Below are 22,646 nucleotides of genomic sequence, written 5' to 3' on the forward strand. Positions count from 1 at the left end.
GTTATGGTCGGATATTTTTGTTCTAAAACACTATAAATACAAGGCTAAAGAGTTTAGCAAGTTGGGAGAGTCTTTGGGGAAAGTTTAGGAGTCGAGATAATCAAAAGAAAATCACGCAGAGAAGAGAAGAGTTCTGCTGGTGTAGTTGAAGACGAAGAACAATATACTCTCCAGGAAAGTCGTTGAAAGGTGTCGCTTAACTGCGACAATTTCCAATTCCTTTCCCGCGACTTAGAAACAGTGCTTACAACACTTAATTTGTATCGTTCTTCCCTGACGTTTCCTGTGTGTTGCAAAGTACGGTCGAATATTGATTTCTTTGACATTTCTCTTCATTGTAATCAACTTTTGAGCATCAATGAAATATTTTGAGAGGTTTTTCATCATGAGTAGCTAAACCCAATCCCAGGGGTGACGGAGGAATCCTTTCTCGCAATATTTATGTGGTAATTTTTATTTGATTAATTTTTGCAATATTTATATATGATTAATTGCATTGAAAATAAATGATTTAAATGATTTTTATTAATCAAATATATTTTCTCTTGATAATACATGCTTAGTTTTATACTCTTGATGTATTATGCTTGCGATTAATCTTTGATATTTTGAGAATCTGCTTTTGGCAATAGTTAGAATCAAAACAATTATTAAATTTGCATAATAAAAAATAAATAAAACTACATAAATATTGTTGAATGGTGGAATCATCACCCCTATTTTCTCCATAAAATTTATATCACTTGTTAATTGAATTTTCTACATTTCTAAATTATTTAAATCTAAAAAAAAAATTATTACCTTCACAAGTTCGAAAAGAACCCCTTTTACCACAATCTACAACAACTTTTGAAAATACATCAAATTTTTGGCGCCGCCGACGCGGACCTGTGCTTAGGTAGATTTTTTTTTTTAGGTTTATTATTTTTTTTCCTTTTTACGTTTCTTTTTGTCTTTGATTTGCAGGTTCGAAGTGGAGTACTAAGGACCTTGGAAGGAAAAGCTTAAAGCGAAAGAGGAATTTTTTTTTGTTGTTGTTTTATATATAGAAAAGAGAGAAAAAAAAGAGAGATTTTTATATTTTTTTTTATGTTATTTTTTTCTTTTTCTTTTGCACTTTACTTTATTTGGACTTTGGACTGGACTCTTAGACTTTATTATTTTTTAAAAAAAGAAAAACCTACGGAAGGGTAGTTAAATACAAACTGTGTGCAGGGAAGGACGGTGATTACAATATCACCTCGGCCCCTCGGGTTCGCACACCGCATAGGAGTCGTGGCCCGAGTCGACGACAACGGTTCATCCCCCATCTGGTACGGGAGGTAAGTCCAATCGAAACACTCGCGAATCTTCTGTAAGCGAGTTACTGTATTCCTTAAGGTGATCATTGATTGAGGACGAATTTGGACTGTCTTTATTTTCCTAGTAAAGGGCAAGGCCTGGCCTAAACAAGATAAGGGTTCAGATTTCATCACCTCTCCCTTCTTTCCCGCTTTAGGAGAACAAAACCTAACCCGAACCCAAGCTTTAAAATCTGATTAGAAAGATACCTATAGGGTATCGAGCTTGTTAGGAAAAAATTTCGAAGGATATTGATTATTCTTTTAGCATACTTCGAAGTTCATGACGGTTTCTGTGAGTTGAATGCGTGACTGCGCCGCCTTGTACTGCGATGAGGCCTTGGGTATCAAAGCTCCACTAAGCTTCCCTCGCCTCGATTCAACTTACTTTGACTCGGATTGATTCCAGAGGGGTTTTCTTAAATTGTAACGGATTCCCTTTCGAGATATAGAAGCTAGTCTAGAAACAATCTAAGTGAGCCATCATGCTTGTTGTTTGCTAGAAATCTCTAGGTTTGCTGTGGTAAAGTCGAGTCAGCCTGTTGTGTGATTGCTAGAACCTTCCTGTTATGATTTTTATTTCTTTTTGATTTTTTTTTTAGTGTATGCCCTATTTTGTTAATAGGGCTTGGAAAAGAGATACTCTAGGTCGTATGATTAGTGATAAACCTAGTAGTTCTTCTTGTGGAGGCGGGGAGCTCGAAGACTCTTCTTTAGAGAGCCCCGTTTTTGGAAACTTCATTTTTGAGAATCTGCGTCTTTGTGAAGAAATTTCTCCTAGTCCTTTGGTAGTGCCAGAAATGGCAACTTTAAAAGCTTTATTGAACCCAACTAGGACCTCTCGTCCGTCTTGTATCAAGTTAGCTGAAACCGAGGCAAATTATGAACTCAAACCTGGGACTTTACATATGCTCCCAACCTTTTTAGGAAAAGAGAATGAGAACCCCTATTTTCATGTTAGGGAATTTGAGGAAGTATGTAGTACTCTGAAAATTAAAAACCTTAGTGATGATGCACTGAAACTTAGGTTATTCCTCTTTTCCTTAAAAGATAAAGCCAAATCTTGGCTGTATAGTTTGGATTCTGAGTCAATTGAAACCTATGAACAACTTACATCTGCCTTTATAGATAAGTTTTTTCCAAGGCACAAAACATCGTCTATTAGGACACAAATTTGTACTTTTCCTCAAAAAGAGGGAGAATATTTATATAGGTATTTAGAAAGGTTCAATGACTTAATTTCTCAATGTCCTCATCATGGTTTAGAGAAGGTTAGGTTAGTTCAGATCCTCTACGAGGGTTTAGACTATTCAACAACGACCATGGTTGAGTCCTTATGCACAGGTGGGTTTGAGAATAAAACTGTTGATGAGGCGATGACATTTTTGAATGAAATCGCCAATAAGACCCAACAATGGGAAAATAATAGGGAACCCCAGAAAACAATTCTTCTAAGTAGAGGAAATGTCAATAGGGTAGAAGGATCCTATGAGTCAGATGCTAAAATAGCAGCCATAGCCAAAAGGTTAGAAGCGTTGGAATTAGGTCATTCTAGTGGTACTAGTGGTAGAATAGAGCCTCTTTGGGAAGACCATACTGTTAAAGAGCAAGCCAATGCTCTTTATAACAATACTAGATTCGATAACCGTCAGAAGTTTGACCCTTATTCAGAAACCTATAACCCTGGCTGGAGAAACCATCCCAACCTTTCTTGGTCTAAGGGCCAGAATCAAGGTCAGTCTAGTAACTCAATCAAATTAATCACAAGTAAACCCATGATTAAGTTAATTGGAATATGCAATCAAATTAAACACACAAGGTGATCAACTTAATTGTTTATGCTCAACATAAGTAAACTTACGGAAAATAGGACTACCGAAACCATTGGAAAACGATTAGGATAGTCGTTCATATACTCAACACAAGAAAATTCTTATGGAATATATGAATGCTCAAATAGACTAATTACAAGAGAACCCATAATTGATCTAATTGGAATACAATCAACCAAACGAATCACGAAAGTAATCAATTTAATTATCATTTTTTTTACTCAACATAAGAGAACTTACGGAGCAAATAACTAAATAACCAAACGAGATGATTAATTTAGTTCACAAATGCTCAACATAAGACACCTTATGGAACAACCAACCAAATTAATCAAAAATAATCAACTTAATTGTATCATTCTCAACAAAAGACATATTACGGAGCCTCGCAGTATTTCATAAGATATGAATCAATGAAGAACAATAATGTGGAATACACAAGGATCTATTCTATTTTCAATCATTATTCGCATAACAATAATAGACTTTATCCTTGTTCACAAAAGATTTTAACCTATCTTCAATCAAAGAATTTACAATATAGGCTTAACTTTTGTGTTTGTCAAAAGTCTATTCATCCTTAAACCAATACATGAATATCGATCATGAACGACTTTACTTTTGACAAAATATGGGACAACAAAGTTCACGGACGTAAACACACAAATCCCATAAACATTGAAATATAACAAACCATAAGATTAAATATTGCAAACCATCATCCTCCAAATATTTTTAGAATTTAAAACCCAATAAACCTAAAAAATAATACAAGAAGATGAAAAAATAATAGCTATGTGTAGTCACAATCATCGCTATTCAAAGCACTAGTTATTCCTCTAATTAAGCCAAAAAGAAGACATACTAGGCAATAAGCTAAAAGAAAATAGACTCCATTGCAATTCCTGAACACGAACTAAGATCATATGGACGGTTCAGGATCCTCACGAGTCATAGGGTCTTTGAGCTTGTGATCGACAGCCTTCTCTGCAACATCAGAGAGATGATTCTCCTTACGAAGATCATTTATTTGAGATTTTATGAGACCAAGGTCAGACACAACCTTTTCCAACTCAGTTTTCACCTTATCAAGACCTTTTAGAGTACCAACAAGTTGTTGTTTTGCTTCCCCAAAGTACTTAAGAAAGTCATGAACAACTTCAGCAGAGATCATATCATCCTTCTCAGCATCTTCATGAGTATACGCAAAGAAACATGAAGCATTGGGATGATCTTCATTTACAAGTGTTCTCTTCCTCTTGGAATCAACCTCAACACCTTTGTCAAGAAATCCTTTTATGAAACTACCGTAGCAAGAAGAGGAGGAAGACATTCTTGAAACACCAAAATCCACCAGGAGTACACGTACGTGACTTGTAACCAAGAGGTTGGATATATATATTCTTGGGGAATATATTCTAGGGTTTCTTAGAACCGTTGACTCGGGCCAGAACATGTATCCGTTCGAGTACAACATTACCCAAAAAGCTGTAAAAACTTTTGCTACACAAAGAGGGCTCAATAAACTTCATTATTTCAAGGAAGCAATTTAGAGCACGAAAGTAGCAAGAAACAACTTTCGAAAAGGAAAAAAAAAACTGAAGGAAAAAACAAGAGACAAATTTCAGACAACAACCAATACTTTGACCATAGTAAGTATGCAAGCAATAGTTTAGCTATAGACGATAAGAAGATAACTTAACTTAACAGACACAAAAGTCAAAAGTATACCTAATTATTAACACATCTTACTCAAGAGGATTTCCATGAGTAAGTCCTTTGAACCTTGTGATTAATTAGCACAAGTATGAGCAACCGGCTCATCAAGAGATTTGTGTTTATGATCAAGTCTCTTTTTCCTCCTAAAGTTAGGGCGAGATCCCTTTTGATGTGAGAAATTATCATAAAATTTACTGTCATCAAAATACGAGACATAGTTGGAGTTCTTACCAGAAGGATTTTGACATGAAGACATTATGTTGGAAACTTCTTTGTATCCTTCAATTAACTCTTTTAGACTATCTCTCAACTCATCCATTTTCCTTCTTTCTTCTGGGATTTCGTTCATGACATGATCTTCCTTTAGATGATGTTTATTAAGACGTCTATTCTGCTCTCTTGAGAATTTGACGAACTCATTGGACTGACTTTCCTGGTAACATACACATGGTAGGTACGAAAACCAATTGGTTTAGTCATACGAATGTCTGTTACACCTTTGAGAATTAAATCCATGGTGTGTTGAAGTTGAACTAAGGAGTTTTTCTTCAACCTAGAGTTTCCCTTTCGTTTAATAAAACTCTATGTCTCACAGACAAGACATACTTTCTGATCATCAGAGTGATTAGAAGGTATGGTCTTAGTATCATCTTTAGAAGATTTCTTTTCTTTATTAGATGTGCAACATCCTTGATTGATGGAGACTTTAGGCACATCTGTTTTTACTTCTGAGTACACAACATCTTTAGTAGTGTCAGAAGCAATTGGCATGTCAGATTGCTTTGAACGTCCTTGAATAGAGATCTTACTCAAGCTATGTTCAATTTCCAAGGCATCTCTTTCGAGGCTAGCCTCAAGAGTCGTGCATGAAGACTGATCTTCAGCAATACCTTTGAGTTTGCAATCTCTTATAACGCCAAGTAGAATATTGACATGGTGTTTAAACCGATTAAATCTATCAACTTGGATTCTAGCAAGATTTAGAATCAATTTACTCTCTTCAGCTGCATCCCTTTCAATAATAGAGAAAGTCTCTTTAGAAGGGTAATCAGAAACACACATGTCAGTGTTAGTATGTCTCGTCAGAACACAAAGTTCGTCTATATTCGAGATTAAAGAATCTTTCTCTTTAATAGAATTAAACGAGACATATTTTTTTTTCTGGTGAAGCGTTTATCAGAGATACTAATCTTGTCCATAGAGTCAGATCGCTACAAACACAGACTTGTAAGGTCTTGAACGTGTTTGTCTGCTCTGATACCAATTGAAAAAGTGGGGGTCTAACAACACCACCCAATATTTCGCTTAGCAATCTGTATGGACAAACTCCAATATATACTTTTTATGAAAATCAACTAGACAGTCAGACTCAATCAATAAAAATACATATCAAAGAGTTTATATCTCAATCTCTCGATTTATTCTTACTCAAGCAAATTGCGAGTCTCGATTAAAGAGAGATAGACTTGGATGGTACCAAAGACCAATATCCAAGGATCAATCAATATCAATCAACAATTGTTAGGTCAGACTATCCAATTGATTAATCTAACGCACAACCAGTATTATTTCTATTATATAAACAAATATAATGCGGAAAAGAAATAACATAGACACCAAAAGTTTTGTTAACAAGGAAACCGCAGTTGCAGAAAAACCCCGGGACCTAATCCAGAATGAATACATACTGTATTAAGTCGCTACGGACACTAGCCTACTCCAAGCTAACTTCGGACTGGACTGTAGTTGAACCCCAATCAGTCTCCCACTGATCCAAGGTACAGTTGCACTCCTACGCCTCTGATCCCAGCAGGATACTACACACTTGATTCCCTTAGATGATCTCACCCACAACTAAGAGTTGCTACGACCCAAGATCGCAGGCTTTAACAATAAACAAATCTGTCTCCCACAGAAAAGTCTATCAAAGGATAAATCTGTCTCCCACAGAAAAATACTAAAGTTTTGTTTCGTTTTTTGATATAAAATCAAGGTGAACAGAAACCAATTGATAATCCGGTCTTATATTCCCGAAGAACAGCCTGGATTAATCAATCACCTTACAACAATCTTAATCGTATGGTAGTGAAACAAGACGTCGTGGAATCACAAACGATGAGACGAAGATGTTTGTGATTACTTTTATATCTTACCCTATCGGAGAATTCTCACGATCTCAAGCCAATCAATCTGATTGTACTCATACGATAGAAGATGCAAGATCAGATCACACAACTACGATAAAAGTAGTATCGGTCTGGCTTCACAATCCCAATGAAGTCTTTAAGTCGTTTAACCCGGTTTGAGAAAAGAAAACCAAAGGGTTAAAGGAGAATCGACTCTAGCTTACTGATAGACGCATTTTTGTGTCTAATTTGTCCTCAATGTCCGTATTGTTGGAACTCTATTTTTGTACTAATATTGTGTTTTTATGTATTTTTAGGAAATAAACATTTTTGGAAAATTCGGCTCGAAAAGTTGCCCGGGGCACCCTTGAAGGACAATTGTTATTCGGACCCTCACTATCGGTTAAGGGGCACCTCAGTGAACACCTGTTATTCGCACCCCAGTTCAGGATAGGGGGACACCCTTTCTTCTTCGTTTGAAAACTATTTTTTTTGGCGGGAAATGAAATCTCAACTGGCAGAAGTTTGATCACAAAAATGAAGGGGTTACGGGTCGATTCAATGGCTGAAATTTGATAGAGAGATGTGATATAGGTTAAGGAACACATTTTGGACAGTGGGTTTGATCGGAATTGGCCGGAAAACAAATTATTGCCATCTGTAAGGATAAATCTGACAAAAAGCTGTGCACATAAACAGTAAAACTCAAGGTGCACGAATTTCATAAAAACACAAATGAGAGATATTGTAAAAAGCAGTGTAGCAAAGGATGTAATAAATGCTTCCGCAAAGAAATCCAATGTGACAAATTTGAGTAAAAGCGGTGCGATGATGATAAGTGAAAAATGCACAGCAAAAGAATGTAATAAATTCTTCGTCAAAGAAATCCAAGGTGGCAAAGAGTAGTAAAAGTGGTGTGACGATGGGAAGTAGAAAACACTCCCTCAGTTGCATGAATGCCCATATGTCAGTTGAATAGATGATTTGGACTTTTGACTTAATGATAAAATATATCCGGTTCCACATTAACCTTGAAAGAAGGCGTGAAATGTGAAAACTATACGCTAACATTCCGATCCAAATCGCCATGTGAAGGAAACCACTAAATTAATTTCATGAGAAATACTCGACGGAGCAAATGATCTTCAGCCCAAGACATCGCTCCCACTGAACTACAGAAGGAGAAAAAAAATTAAAACATGATGTTAGTAAAGAATGAAAAAGTGAGTAAAGAATGAAACTACAGTTGTGCTTACAAAGAAAAAGATAACAAGCACTTTAAGACATTATTAACAAGAAGGAAAACTGCATAAGAGATGAGAGAAAATCAAAAAAATCAAATATAAGAAGATACAAATCAGAAATAAACAAGTAAAATGATTCTTTTTTTAAAGGTGAATGGAATAAAAAAAAACAGACCTTTTGAATTTTGAGGGAATTCTTAGCAGTAGACAACATCCTAGCAAAATCCCTAAAACCATTTTCCATTTCTACAGCACAAATAAGAATTTTTTTTAAAAAAAACCCTTATTTTTGATTATTTATAACCCTAAATTGTAACGTGATCATGATAATGACAGACGAAGAGAAATAACATGAAGGGGTGATGTGAACAACTATGAGAGAGATTCCTGAAACAATTTCGAGGATTGAAGTTTTTCTTCTCCAAACTGCAAAATCATCAAGATCCATAATCAAAATCTTAGAAAAATAGTAAGAATCAAATTAAAATCACAAAAATGAGAAGAATTAATCAAAGAGAAGCAGAGAGATGTGAGGAATCAATCTGAACCATAAATCCCCAATTCCTGCTACTGCGATTACACTTTGGAAATTGCTAATACTGTTTCCCATTGAAGAAGAAGCAACGATTAACAGGAATCAATTCCTAAATCATGGTCGATTTCGATGATTTTTCTAGGTTTTCTTCTCTTCTCTCGTTCACTCCTCGTTCTCTTCGTCTCTCGATTTCGATTTCAGAAAAAAAAAATGTGGGAATCCGCTAGATTTACTAGTTTTGTTTGAAGGTCAATTTCGACATTTCCTTTGTTTCGTGTTTTTTTTTTAGCTGTAATCGGATTTTTTTCCGTCGATGTGGTGAGGGAATGGAAAAGAGGGATTTGGGGGGAATGGGATTCCCTCGGAATCCGATTCCTAGGCATCCAACAACTTGAACCAAACACGCGCTTAGTGTATTTTTACATAAACTTTCTTATAGAATTTCTGTCGAGTTATTTTGAACTTCATTTATATCAACTTCATTTATGTGGAGAATCATGTGGTGTTTTACTATTACCGGTGGTGAAACACCCAATTTATGCTAATTTTTGAAACTGGATGATTTATATAAATTTTCCATCTTACCAATAGTGATAAAACAGTGGGACATTCCACAAACTCAGACGACAAACATAGAGGAGGATTACAAGCAGTTCTGGAGTATAGTAACTGTAAGTCTTGAGATATGAAAAATACCAACGCAAAAATTCATGAATATTCAATACTTAAACTGAGAAAATATCTGGAAAAGGGGAAATGGCCAAGAGGACTACCATAAAAACAAAATATTGAGCGTCCTTCTTGGCTTCTCTCGTGTTGATGCTATTAGAATATGATGACATTCGATGGTTTATTCATTGGCAGAAGCACTTGCAGCACTCAGGTCTACTGTAAGATCAAGTTCCTGCAAAATGAAGAACCGAAAGGAAAGCCATTAGTATTCGACATTTGCTAGAAAGAGAGCACATGTAATCAAGTTGAGCACAAGTAATCAAGTTGAATAATCCTAGGAATATCTTGATAACTATGCACAGTTCCAAGAGAACATTACCTTCCCTGTAATTCATTATACATTGCAATCACGTCAGTAACCGTAGACTCAAAGTGTGTCGTTGCATCATAACTCTGTAAAAGGTTGAGATTTCAGCAGATGATTAGTTTGTAAAACGATAATGTGAAAGAGAACCCATAACCAGGCCTTGGATCAACTTTCATGAAAGGTGGAGCACTAGGGGTACTTGACATTCACTTTCTTTTAGTCTTAACGCAATAAGAGAAAAGGTGAGATAGAGGTGGAAATGCGTTTATCTGTCCGCACAATATTTTACATACTTACAATAGATATGTAGCAGTTGTCATCTATATCCTTATTAGTGGGTTGATATCTGTCATAAATGTCAAAAAATGTTTCATCAACAGGTCCAAGTAGTTTGATTCCAGGCTGCAGTTCTGTCTCAGGATGGTCAGTTTCTGCTTCAGTTGATATAAAAACAATATATTTTCCTTTCGATGCCACATCGTGCGCATACGAGCAACAGAAGAGGTACCTACATCAACGATTATTTGCACATTTCTAAGAGACCTCAAGTTCCAGTGACATTATTGAGAACTTGGTGGCTTAAGTTTAGTGCCAAGGAAGAGAAGCTAAACTTACATATCTGATTTATGCCCAAGTTGCTTCTGAGGAAGAATAACCTGAACTGAGTGAGACTCACTGGTGTTTGAAATAGGATGACTCATTATGCAAAAAACACGTGCGAATCATCCGACTTTTTTAACCTATTTGCATCATACATGGAATTTCAGAATCTATTATGCGAGACAGTTGACGGGAAAAAAGACTCACCTAAATTAATTAGTAGAAAGTAGTTGGATCTACTCACCTAAATTAATTATTGCATTCCTTTATTTTCATCACTTGTTTGTTATTATATGTACTAAATTACAATGCCCGTTTCCAATTCTTGTAAACCCTAGAAAAAAATCCAACTGTAAACCATGGCAGGTTTCTTATCAGTTCTGAAATGTATCTACCTTACTATTTACAATTGGACTATCTTCGTTGGCTGGAAATTTCAATCTGTTTCTATCTAATTTTGTAATTTTTTAATAGAATTCTCTGTTTTTGTTAAGATCTTGGTAGTTTATAATCTGACTTTTTGTATGTGAATTTGTTTATAAGTTTCAGGTTTTGTATATGGCTTTGATGACTTTGAAAGAATCAGGTCATGAGCATGTTTATAATGTTGTTGAAAAGCCTCTGTTACTTGCTCAAACTGTATCTATAACGGAGGTAAACTTAAACGAACTCTGATATAAAAAGAGATTCATTTTTGGTTGAATTTTTGGAATTTCTATGATAAGTTTGTTTGCTTTGTTGATAGATTCTTCACGGTCTCGTAGGCTTGATAAGATCTCCAATTACAGCAACTTTGCCACAGATAGGATCAAGATTATTTGTAACTTGGGGAATTTTGTGGAGTTTTCCTGAGGTATGCAGATTTACAATCATTTTATAGCTAAACAATTGTGTATTAGAAGTTGACAGAGTAAATATTTTGGTTTTGCAGAACCGAACGCATGTGCTAGTTAGTTCTTTGGTAATAAGCTAGTCGATTACCGAGGTATGAGCTCTACATGATTGGAATGTGCAAGAATAATCAATATTGTTTCATACTTGCATTCAATTATTTGACTTGTGCTTGTTTTTTGCGTATCTTTCTAATTTTGTAATGTTTCATGTTGAGTGTAGATTATCAGATACTCTTTCTTTGGTACAACAGAGGCACTTGGTTTTGCACCTTCATGGTTGTTTTGGCTCAGGTATAATCAATTCCTCGATTATAAACATGACATATATCGTTCTTCCCTTTCTTCTAGGAAAATTTCATCATTTCATTCAGTACATTGATGCTTGTGCAGGTATATCACCTTTCTGGTATTGTATCCAACTGGAATTACCAGCGAAGTTGGTCTAATATATATCTGCCCGCAGTACATAAAGGTAATGAATTCAATCAGGTCTCTTCTGCATGTTTAATGTATCAATTTTTGCTGTAAAATTTAGTTGTAAACTTTCATTTATCAAGAAAGCAAACCTCTTAGTTGTGGACAATGTAATGATCTTCTAGAGAGACCTTTGCAGATTCCTAAAATGAACTGACACGACTAAGAAAACTTCCTTGATATATAAACTCATTTCCACAAGTCTAGTTTTTAGTCATGCAAAATAGAAAAAACTTCCATAACTCAGGAATAATAGAAAAGTTTGTCCTATTGCCTAAACCCCAAGAATTAAGAATTCTTCCTACTTTCCATAAATAAAATAAAATGTCCTACTGCATTCTCAATACATATATCAGTGTTTACGTGGTTGATGATTGAAAGTCAGGTGTATAATGCAAAAGACCTTTTTATATCCTCGCTTACTTGTGTTAAACTGTCAAAGCAGTGGGTTTAAAGTTTGTTCAGTATCTTCTTCACCTCAATCTTTTTGATGATTTTTGCAGGAATCTGAGAAATACTGCATCAGTATGCCAAACCAATTTAACTTCTCATTTGATTACTTATATGCTGCAATTATTTCCCTCGGCATCTATGTCCCAGGCACGTAATCACAAATTAACTCCTTCAGACTCGAGCTGTTTTATTCCTTGTAGATTAATGACTAAGCCATAATTTTGCAATTTGATCTTATTGCAGGTAGTCCACATATGTATCAATATATGCTTGGGCAGAGTAAGAAAGCTCTCGCCAAATCCAAGAGAGAGTAAACAAGTCGTAAAGGAATTTTATAGCGATCAAGTGGTTAACCAGATCACTTGTCAAAAGCAAAGGAATGTGGTTTTCCAGATTAACATTGTATCCAGTTCAGCTCTTCTTCTTTTCCTTATTGTGTTTTCTTGATTTATCTTACTGGTTTGTACTTGTTCATCTGTAACAATCTCTTTGTATCCGGAGGTTGATAATTTAATGCATTGGTTATTGAGGGCTCAATCTATTACATTCTCCTCTTGATGCTGATTTTAGAAAATCTTACTCTACTGAATTTCCTCAAGCAAAAAAGAAAACAATTATAGATTTTTGTTTTTGTATTTTTGAAATGTTCTCGTCATCTCAACAACATAAATTGCTCTCACCTGATATTCTTGCCCAAGCAATTATCGGTTTTATTTCTTGCTTCGTCCCTTTACAGAAACATTCTAAAAGAATTTCGGTGGAGTTATTTTGAACTTCATGCCTCACAACCAATGGTGAAACACCCATTTTATGCTAATCTCTGAAAATAGGATGATTTATATTAATTTTGTATCTTACCATTACTGATAAAACAGTGGGACATTCCACAAACTCAGACGACAAACATAAGAGGAGGACGACAAGCAGTTCTGGAGTACAGTAAACTTGTAAGTCTTAGGATGAAAAAAATTCTTCAAGGGAAAATAAATGAATATTTCATTACTTAAAATGAGGAAATCTCAGGAAAAGAAAAAAAATGACCAAGGGGACTGTCAGAAACAAAATTTGAGCGTCCTTCTAGGCTTCTCTTGAGTTGGCGGTGTTAGAATGTGATGAGATATTCGATGGATTTCATTCATTAGAAGCAACATTTGCAGCACTTAGGTCTACTGTAAGATCAAGTTCCTTCAAAATGAAGAACAAGGGAAAGCGATTAGTATTCAACATTTGTCATAATGAGAAAACAAGTAATCAAGTTGGATAATCCTTAGAAAATCTTGATAACTATGGACAGCTCACATTACCAAATTACAAGAAAACATTACCTTCCCTGTTATTCGACTGTACATTGCAATCACTTCAGTGACCGTAGACTCAAAGTGTGTCGTTGCATCATAACTCCGTAAAAGGTTGAAATTTCAGCATATGATTAGTTGTTCGTAAATCAACTTTCATGAAATGTGGAACATTAGGGGTACTTGATATTCACTTTTCTATTAGTTTTGATGCAATAAGAGAAAAGGTGAGATAGAGGTGGAAATGTGTTTATCTGTCCGCAAAATATTTTGCATACTTACAGTAGATATGTAGCAGTTGTCATCTATGTCCTTATTAATGGGTTCATATTTTTCATAAATGTCAAAAAATGTTTCATCAACAGGTCCAAGTAGTTCGATTCCAGGCTGCAGTTGTGTCTCGGGATGGTCAGTTTCTGCTTCAGTTGATACAAAAACAATGTATTTTCCTTTTGGTGCAACATTGTGCGCATACGAGAAACAGAAGAGGTACCTGCATCAACGATTATTTTCACATTTCTAAGAGACCTCAAGTTCCAGTGACATCTCTGAGTACTTGGTGGCTTAAGTTTAGCTCTAAGAAACAAAGGAAGAGAAGTTAAACTTACATATCTGATTTACGCCCAAGTTGCTTCTGAGGCAGAATAACTTGAACTGAGTGAGAATCACTGGTGTTTGAAATAGGATGACTCACTATGAAAATTTCACGCGCGACTCTTCCGACCTTTTTAACCCGTTTGCATCATACATGGACTTTCAGAACCTGTTATGCGAGACTGTTGACGGACAAAATATTTGAAGATCAGGTATTGACATATACCTTGTCAGGAAAATACGAAGGGTCGCATACAATTTTCTTGCCTTTAGCAGTTTCCCCTTCATATGTCACGCCGTATGCTTTCCCATCACCGTCGCATTCTACCTGTTATTTGCGCGTAAGGTACTAATCAGTGTTGTTGATGTTCGGGTATTAGTTGGTATTGCTGAATTTTCAAGGAGTCTAAATGCATTCATATATTTTATGTTTTATTACAAGAGTTTGCAATCCACAGTTTACTTCAGTGACAAATTGTACCTTGGGCTTGTGAAGCATGTAAGTTCCACCATCAACAACACTAAGACGATCAAATCCTTGGAGATTAAGATGCATATACAGTGTTAAATCCTAAGCTTTATCATTTCCTGACAAATCCGTATCAAATACAGACAGCACTAACCTGTGGGAGTTCACCCAAACCATAAAGTGGATAGATATAAGGAGATCCTCCTTGAAAACGTGCCAATGACTCTGCATAAAGCTTAAAGCCACATGAAAAAAAAGAATCAGTATAGTACAAACTACACAGGGGTTACACTTGCACCCTTGCCCAGCTGGCTCCAAAGCCTCTTTTAGGCCCAATCAAAAAAAAATTTTGTATATGTAAGTCTATTTTTGCTTTTTTGCACCCCTTAATTTCTTTTTTGTTCCCCATAGTAGATCTTTGCACCCCCTTCCCTTGATTCTTGGCTCCGTCCCTGACCTCCATATCATAGGAGTTGTCCTGATAAAGTTTAAATCACAATCTATATCCTCCTTTTATGCTTGTGTTTTTTTTTCCAATATATTTCTTCCTCAAATTTTATGCGTGCTCTTTTAATGAATACCAACTAGACATTCTTGTTTGTTTAGTTAAGTAATCAACGGATTATCTTACACTAAAATCTTGTCTCTTATTATAAAATAAAATAAAATATGAGATTGAAATGCCATGCAAACGTTAATAAGAACTCATAAAATTAAATAAAAAATGAAATTAAAGTGCTAAGCGCATATAAATGATGTGTTAGATATGAAGAAATCACCGTAAACTAAATAGTTACGAGGTAGTAAAATCAGAATAAAAATGTGTCCAATCACAATCACAATCACAATCGTATGACAATTGTACTAGGACACGATCCCATGCCCCAACTGTATGTGCTCTTCTCCAGTCTTAACGGTTTAATAACAGAGACAAAAATGATCCAGTGTAGAATGGAAGCGGCCCACTGTGCCTTTGTCTCAAGTGCGTATCACGGACCTGCCCGGAGCCCCTACCACTAGTTCCACCACTGATTCCATTTAAATAGATGCTAAATTTTATCTCCCACTCACTTTAACGTGGGTGTACAAAAATCAAGATGGGCGACATGTTCGAGAGAGCACCATCTCACGACATGAATGATTTCAGTCAGTATTTGCGTCTCTGATCTCCAACTTTTTCCTTTTAGTTAAAATTTCAAACTTTAAAAGCTCCTCCTCCCCATCACTCCTGACAACAACTCTAAGGTGTAGCTCCAGAGAGAAGAAGATGAATATTCATCCTCACTGCTACCTACTGTGGAGTTGCAGCAGCAGCTGACCCGACTTTACCCCACATTACAGGAACAAAGTTTCTTTCTTTTCCGCCTCTTTTGATTTTGAGCCAAAATTAGATTGATTCTGTTTTTTGAGTGAGAGAAGAAAGAGAATCGCTGCAGCTAATAATTCTAACTCTTCAGTTAAAGTCTTTAAAAGAAAATGAGAATTTCATTTTATATGAGGAAATAATGCGGATTTCACGTTTCTCGATTGAATTTTTCATATAGATAACTTACTTTAAACAATTCTTTTCTTTTTTGTTTTTGTTATAAATATACTGGATAAATAGGATCTGTTAGTTGCTTCATTGATTTTTTGTGCTTCACTCTCTGGATTTTGTTTTTTGAGTGAGATGGGTAGTAGGGATATTGCTGTTCTTCTTCTGGGATTGGGAGTGTTGTTTTTTATCAGTATTGGTAATGTTGTAAATGGGTACCCAATGGAAGATCTTGTGGTGAATTTGCCTGGGCAACCAAAGGTTGATTTCAGACAGTTTGCTGGTTACATCGATGTGGATATCAAAACTGGGAAGAGTTTGTTTTACTATTATGTTGAAGCTCAAGGAGATGCAGCTAAAAAAACCCTTACTCTCTGGTTGAATGGAGGTTTGCCTTTTTCTCTTCTTTATTCTTTGCTATGTATAGTTCTCCATGTGCTTCATTTGAAGATACTATATTATGCTATTAGTAGTATCTTATATGATTAAGTAGTGGGTTTTCTTTTTCTTGGAGTTTGGAAATTTTGGTGTATTCTTGTTTTATAATCTGCATTCTGCAGCTCTTTCTTGATTATGCAGACTTGTGTTTTCTTCTATTTTTGGTTATTTGATTCTTGCCTCTTGAAACTAGTAGAAAAAGATGTTAATTTGGAATCTTTTACTTGACTTCATTGATTATGATTTTTAATTTCATGTATAGTTAGTTATTTGTAGATTAAACTATATAGGTATTGCTTTACTGTAATGCCAATTGTTAATAGAAATCAGACACCCACTCTGAGGGATAACAAGTTAACTAGAGAAAAGGGTTCAAAGATTGAATTCATCTATATGCTTTTTGTGGGCAAGATTTTTAATTGACTGGTAGCTGAACTCAACTAACCAATTAGCTTAGCACTTTGAAAGGAAATCATTGATATCTTAGACAATCCATGTTTTAGTTTCTCGAAAACAAGAAAAGTATTTGTTTTGATTTTTGTAACCCATATCTTAGCTTTCATGGAATTAAAAGTTATAAGAATGAGATTCTTGGGAATGAGTGACAAATATAACAATCTTATGTACAGGCCCAGGATGCTCCTCAATGGGAGGAGGTGCATTTACCGAATTAGGCCCATTTTTCCCAGAGGAGACGGTCGGGCACTAAGGAGAAATCCAAAATCATGGAACAAAGGTTTGAGTAATTAATGTTTATAATGGTTCTGCTTAATCAGACAATTTAAGGTTTATGGTTATATCTGTTGGCCAGAGTTTTAAATACTAACTGAGTGAAGTATTTTACAATTTATAGCATCAAATCTTCTCTTTGTTGAATCACCTGCCGGGGTTGGATGGTCTTATTCAAATACTACTTCGGATTTATACTACTGGGGATGCTGCCACTGGTATGTGAATGTGATGTTTGCACAGTTAGATTTTCAGTTCTTGTTTGCTAACAATCAACATTTAAGAGTGAAAAAAGACTAAGTTGGAAGAGTTATTGCTTGTCAAGTTGGAAGCTGGTTTTCAAGGAACCTTAAATGTCAATGAAAAGTATCTGTTGTGTAGATTAAGTTAGTTTAGACAAGTAATGCCTCAACCTTTTTTGAATTTTCCTTTGCAGCTAGAGATATGCATCTATTTCTAATGGGGTGGTTCGAAAAATTTCCAGAACTCAAGTCTAGAGACTTGTACCTTACCGGAGAAAGTTATGCAGGTTTAAATCTCTATACACCTTTTGTCGTCATTTTTCAAATCTTTTGTAAAGAATCCAAATGAATAAATGAATGCAAGTATGTGCCAAATTTATAAGAATGTTGGGCTATAACATTTTTCTGCTGATTTTTTTTTTTTGTTGAAACTTGTTGAGAACTTCATTTCCGATTATTCCTTTAATGCGGTGCTTATGTTGCAGGACATTACATACCACAGTTGGCTAATGCTCTTCTGGACCACAATAAGTATTCAAGTGATTTCAAATTCAATATCAAAGGGTTAGCTGTAAGAAATACTTAACTGTTACACCCGAATTCTTTATAATGTTTTACTGAAACTTTTATTCCAGCATCCATGATTTTATCAGACTTGTTGAATTACTGTGTCCTTATTCCTGGTCTATCATTTTTTCTTCCAAATAGATTGGAAATCCACTTCTCAACCTTGACAAGGATGTCCCTGCAACATACGAGTACTTTTGGTCTCACGGGATGATCTCTGATGAAGTCGGCCTTACAATCATGAACGGATGCAGTTTTAATGATTATACGTTCGATAGTCCTCACAATGTGATCAAATCATGCATTTCTGCTATTGGCGAAGCAAATGCAATTGTTGGTAATTATATTGACAATTACGACGTCATACTTGATGTTTGCTACCCGTCCCTTGTAGAGCAAGAGCTACGCCTGCGAAAAATGGTACATGGTTTCTTCTTTATATTGTTGCTCTCAAATGTACGCGAATTGGATAAGTTGTGTGTCTAATTTTAACGTTCCTTGCAGGCTACTAAAATCAGTGTTGGAGTTGATGTGTGCATGAGCTATGAAAGACGCTACTACTTCAACCTTCCCGAGGTTCAGCATGCTCTTCATGCAAATCGGACGGGTTTGAATTATAGCTGGAGTATGTGTAGTAGGTAACTATTCTTTCTGCGCAAATAATAGATATGAAAATCCTTTTATTCTTTTACATGTCACTTGAGCTATAAGAAGTTCTTCAATATGTTATTTTTCTTCTCATGTTCATTATCGCTTGTAATCTGTAAAAAGTGCTCTGAACTTCCTACCTACTAACGAAAATATATGCTTGCCAAATATCCTGTTTCCTCGTGGGTGCTTATGCAAATTGACAGTTAGATTGTGTAGCAATTTTTTATCACTATATTTTGAAACTTAAGCTGTTGTTCTGTTTGTGGGTCCTGGTTCACGAAGATTGACAGTTAGATTATGTGTTGCAGTTAGATCTTGCTTTATTACTAATAGACAATAGTAATTTTTATGCTAAAGTATATCTCGGGCTTTCACATATCTCATTGCTGAGAACCGTTCTCGATAATTTATCTCACACAAAGTTATCAAACAAAATTTCTCTTGTTTTTTTGTCTTTCTAGAAGTAATCTGTTACATGGCAAAGAAGAGCCTGATCCCTAGAGTAGTCCTTAGGTGACGTTCAATGCCATTCATGACAAGTTTTACCTTCTGTGCAAATGCAGTATACTTAATTATAGTGACACTGATGGCAACATCGACATCCTTCCCATTCTCAAAAGGATAATTCAACAGCATATACCTGTTTGGATTTTCAGGTGAGTTTTCTTGAATTTTATGAATTATGATATAGGTAGACGCACAATGTTAAGTATCTTTATGGTAAATGATTAAATAATGTTCTGTTTAAACTACAGCGGAGATCAGGATTCTGTTGTACCATTATTGGGTTCCCGAACACTTGTCCGCGAGCTTGCTCAAGATTTGAACTTCAAGATCACTCTTCCCTACAGTGGTTGGTTTCACAAAAAACAGGTATACTTTATGTCTTCTCTTCTATCTTTTCATCTTGGTGGTATCCATAACAACTTTATCCCTCATCTGGAATCTAGATCCCTAGATCTCTCACGACAAGTATTATGGATGTGTTACAAACAATATACATGTAACTCGGTATTTAAAATGAGCAGTGAGTAGTTGTGTTTCATTAAAAGGAGATTTAATCGGTAGACCATTTGTGCGCCCTGAATTCATACAGTTAGATAAAACATGAATCCTTATTTTGTTTTGGTATTTTGCTTGTGAACAGGTTGGAGGATGGGTAATTGAGTACGGGAACTTATTGACGTTTGCAACCGTCAGAGGCGCCTCCCATATGGTACCTTACGCACAACCATCAAGAGCTTTACATCTGTTTAGCTCATTTGTGTCTAGAAGAAGAATGCCAGTTTCTGAACCATCTGATGACTAAAAATCTTGTTTATCAGCATTTTTTTCTATGAATAAGCAAACGAGAAAAAAGTTCTCATTTTTTTTTTTTGAGGGAAGGTAACATGAGAGATAGTCAAATAGATTCCTGAAAGAACAGATCCTGCAATGTAACGGTGTGTTTCAGTATTAACAAATATTGAGTTTCAGTTTTATTTATAGGTACTAGTAAAATCGCACGTGCTACACACCTGCCACAAACACAACGTTTAACGATCAAAAAATCTAGTTTTATTTTGTTTTCTTTCACTTAATTACAGCAAAAACAAATGCATAATGTGCTTCTTCCTCGCAATTTTACCTAAATAATGTGGATCCGTGCCTCCATTGGGATTTTGATATCACTAACAGAATCAGAGATACTGAAATATAATTTTTTTCTTGCGAAATGTAGAACACCTAAATGTCTAAATTTTCTTTTCATAATTAAGAATAGTAAAAGTGAATGTGTTATTATCAGGTACTGTACATGTTTTTCCTGTTCGCTTCCCTGAAATGTCATCGCCTCACTTAATCTTTAGACTGTTGTAAATCCGGGTCACAAAAAAGTGGCTGACCCACCGACTTCAAGTATCTAGATTAGTCTAGCTAATTTAGATTTGCTTAAATGGATCAACATCACTAATATACTGCCACATGTATGGACATGTGTCAAACTGCCCATAGATTTGTACCAATATATATACGGGCATCCTTTGTATTTACAAGTGAAGTTTTCTGTACAAAAACCATACAGAGAAATAAGAAAAACACTAGCCCACTTTGTTTCTTCATTCTCCCATTTCCGTGTTATTTCTATACTGTCGTTAGTGGATGCATATGTTTTTAACTCGAAAGCTTAGAGTAGCACTAGTACGCTGGTTGTAGCTACCAGCTTCGGAGTTCAGCTACTTAAACACTATAAAACGTTATCAGCACGAATTGTTCGGTGGTATTCGGTGGGGCTGATGATACGGAAAAGGATAATTCTCTTTGACTCTTGCATATTTCATTTAACTATTGTTGAATAGTTTTATGCATAAATTTTCGTAGTGTCTAACTTCGTTTCCTATTTTGATTAGGACTTGTTAAAATTGAAGTTAGGCATCTTGCCGTTTCTTGTGTGTGCTATTTGGAACACAGAAATTATATGTATATGAAGAGATATCCGAAATAGGTGCGTATTAACAACGAATCATATTTGTGATTTTATTCGGTTTCCGAATTTAACCAGATATTTGAGTTTTGTACCGTTATCGTTATCTTCCTCTTTAGCCGACCAACGGAAAGTTTTTCCGCGTCCTTTTTGGATAGCGTAGAGAGTAAAATTACCTTTGTTGGTACACCAATGATTTTGTGGTGTTGACGGTTTAATATCGGCAGAGCGAGGAATTGTTGCATCCTGCGGGATAGCAATATTACTTTGCTATAATAATCTCCGGAACTCAAAGTCGTTCCACCAAAGATCGGAATGCGATGAAAAAAGGACACCAGCTTTACACGGTTAGCCAGTCTCTATCTATGATCTGTGAAATGACCACAATTGATATCGAGACAATTTCGTTTAATGAAAAGAATGTGTTCATATTTCAACTTTGATAAATTAATATTTCGCCGACCCTGATAGACGAAATTGGAGATTTGTTGGTATTATGTTAGAACCGTACATATCACATTTGGAATACTTTCTTCCTTGTTTCACCATTGATTTTTGTGGTAATCGGTTCGGTTTGATTCTAGATAAGATGTATGCACCGTGTAAAATATTGCGGTGGGCAATAAGGAGAGCAGCATATTTTGCGCCCTTATGTGTTTTTGCGAGCTTTACGGCGTGCATTATATGCGCCAATTATATGGATCGACGAGCTTTAAGTAACTAGTGCTTAATTTGCACTTTGTATATGTTGTGTCAACAACACCGCAAATGTTAATTGCGCCTCGTAGATATACAAACGTCGAGCAGTAATGAGTGTTGCATTTATTTAATGGTATTCAAAGTTAATATCATGTCTTCTCGTCGCCTAAGATATTACCCGAAAAATCACAAATTTGGTGAATTAAATTTGCAATAGTACCTATGCAAATAAGTTTATCTTTGGCGAAGAAGAAAAATACAATTGTGGTAGGCATATTTGAATATGTGAACCACAATAGTTCTCGAGTTTAAGAACCTGATGAGCACCGTACCACCAGAAGTGGAATAATACGGGACGGTAGCATAATGATTGGGTGAATAACCATCTTTGAGCCTGGAAGAGCTCTGCTATCGTTGTGACATAAAAGATACGATAAGCGCATTTGAAATGCCGTTCATTGTTATTGATTTCTATCGGTCGTCTTGACAGGACTGGTACTGATATTGAGATAATGTCTATGCTCACAAAATTCGTTTACAGTTTACTGTTAATTTTACATGGCAATGTAAATTCTTAAAATTATCCAAGCTGGGCAGTAAACGAGAGAGGAAACATGATCAGTTACCTCTCTTGGATTGCGTGTTACTATTGTTTTTTGCACCCAGTTGCTCCCTTGATAGGTTGAGTCATGCAGAACTGAATGTTCTGTTG

General features: G+C 35.6%; 1 protein-coding gene and 2 pseudogenes across 1 annotated transcript; 2 read left to right on the forward strand and 1 right to left on the reverse strand.

Annotated features, from left to right (window-relative positions):
* Positions 1-10,794: 10,794 nt before the first annotated feature.
* On the forward strand, positions 10,795-12,569 carry LOC113278015 (annotated as a pseudogene).
* An 817-nt stretch (positions 12,570-13,386) lies between these two features.
* On the reverse strand, positions 13,387-15,076 carry LOC113279919 (guanosine nucleotide diphosphate dissociation inhibitor 1-like). Its single transcript, XM_026528560.1, has 9 exons — positions 15,071-15,076; positions 14,764-14,848; positions 14,626-14,681; positions 14,371-14,472; positions 14,305-14,313; positions 14,159-14,274; positions 13,842-14,043; positions 13,581-13,664; positions 13,387-13,440 (listed from the first exon to the last, which is right to left on the reverse strand). The coding sequence occupies exons 1-9, from the start codon at positions 15,074-15,076 to the stop codon at positions 13,387-13,389; spliced, it is 714 nt and encodes a 237-aa protein (XP_026384345.1).
* Positions 15,077-15,756: 680 nt separating this feature from the next.
* Positions 15,757-20,308, forward strand: LOC113283322 (annotated as a pseudogene).
* Positions 20,309-22,646: the final 2,338 nt, after the last annotated feature.

Source organism: Papaver somniferum, chromosome 5 (genome assembly GCF_003573695.1).
Source record: "Papaver somniferum cultivar HN1 chromosome 5, ASM357369v1, whole genome shotgun sequence".
Classification (NCBI taxonomy): Eukaryota; Viridiplantae; Streptophyta; class Magnoliopsida; order Ranunculales; family Papaveraceae; genus Papaver; species Papaver somniferum.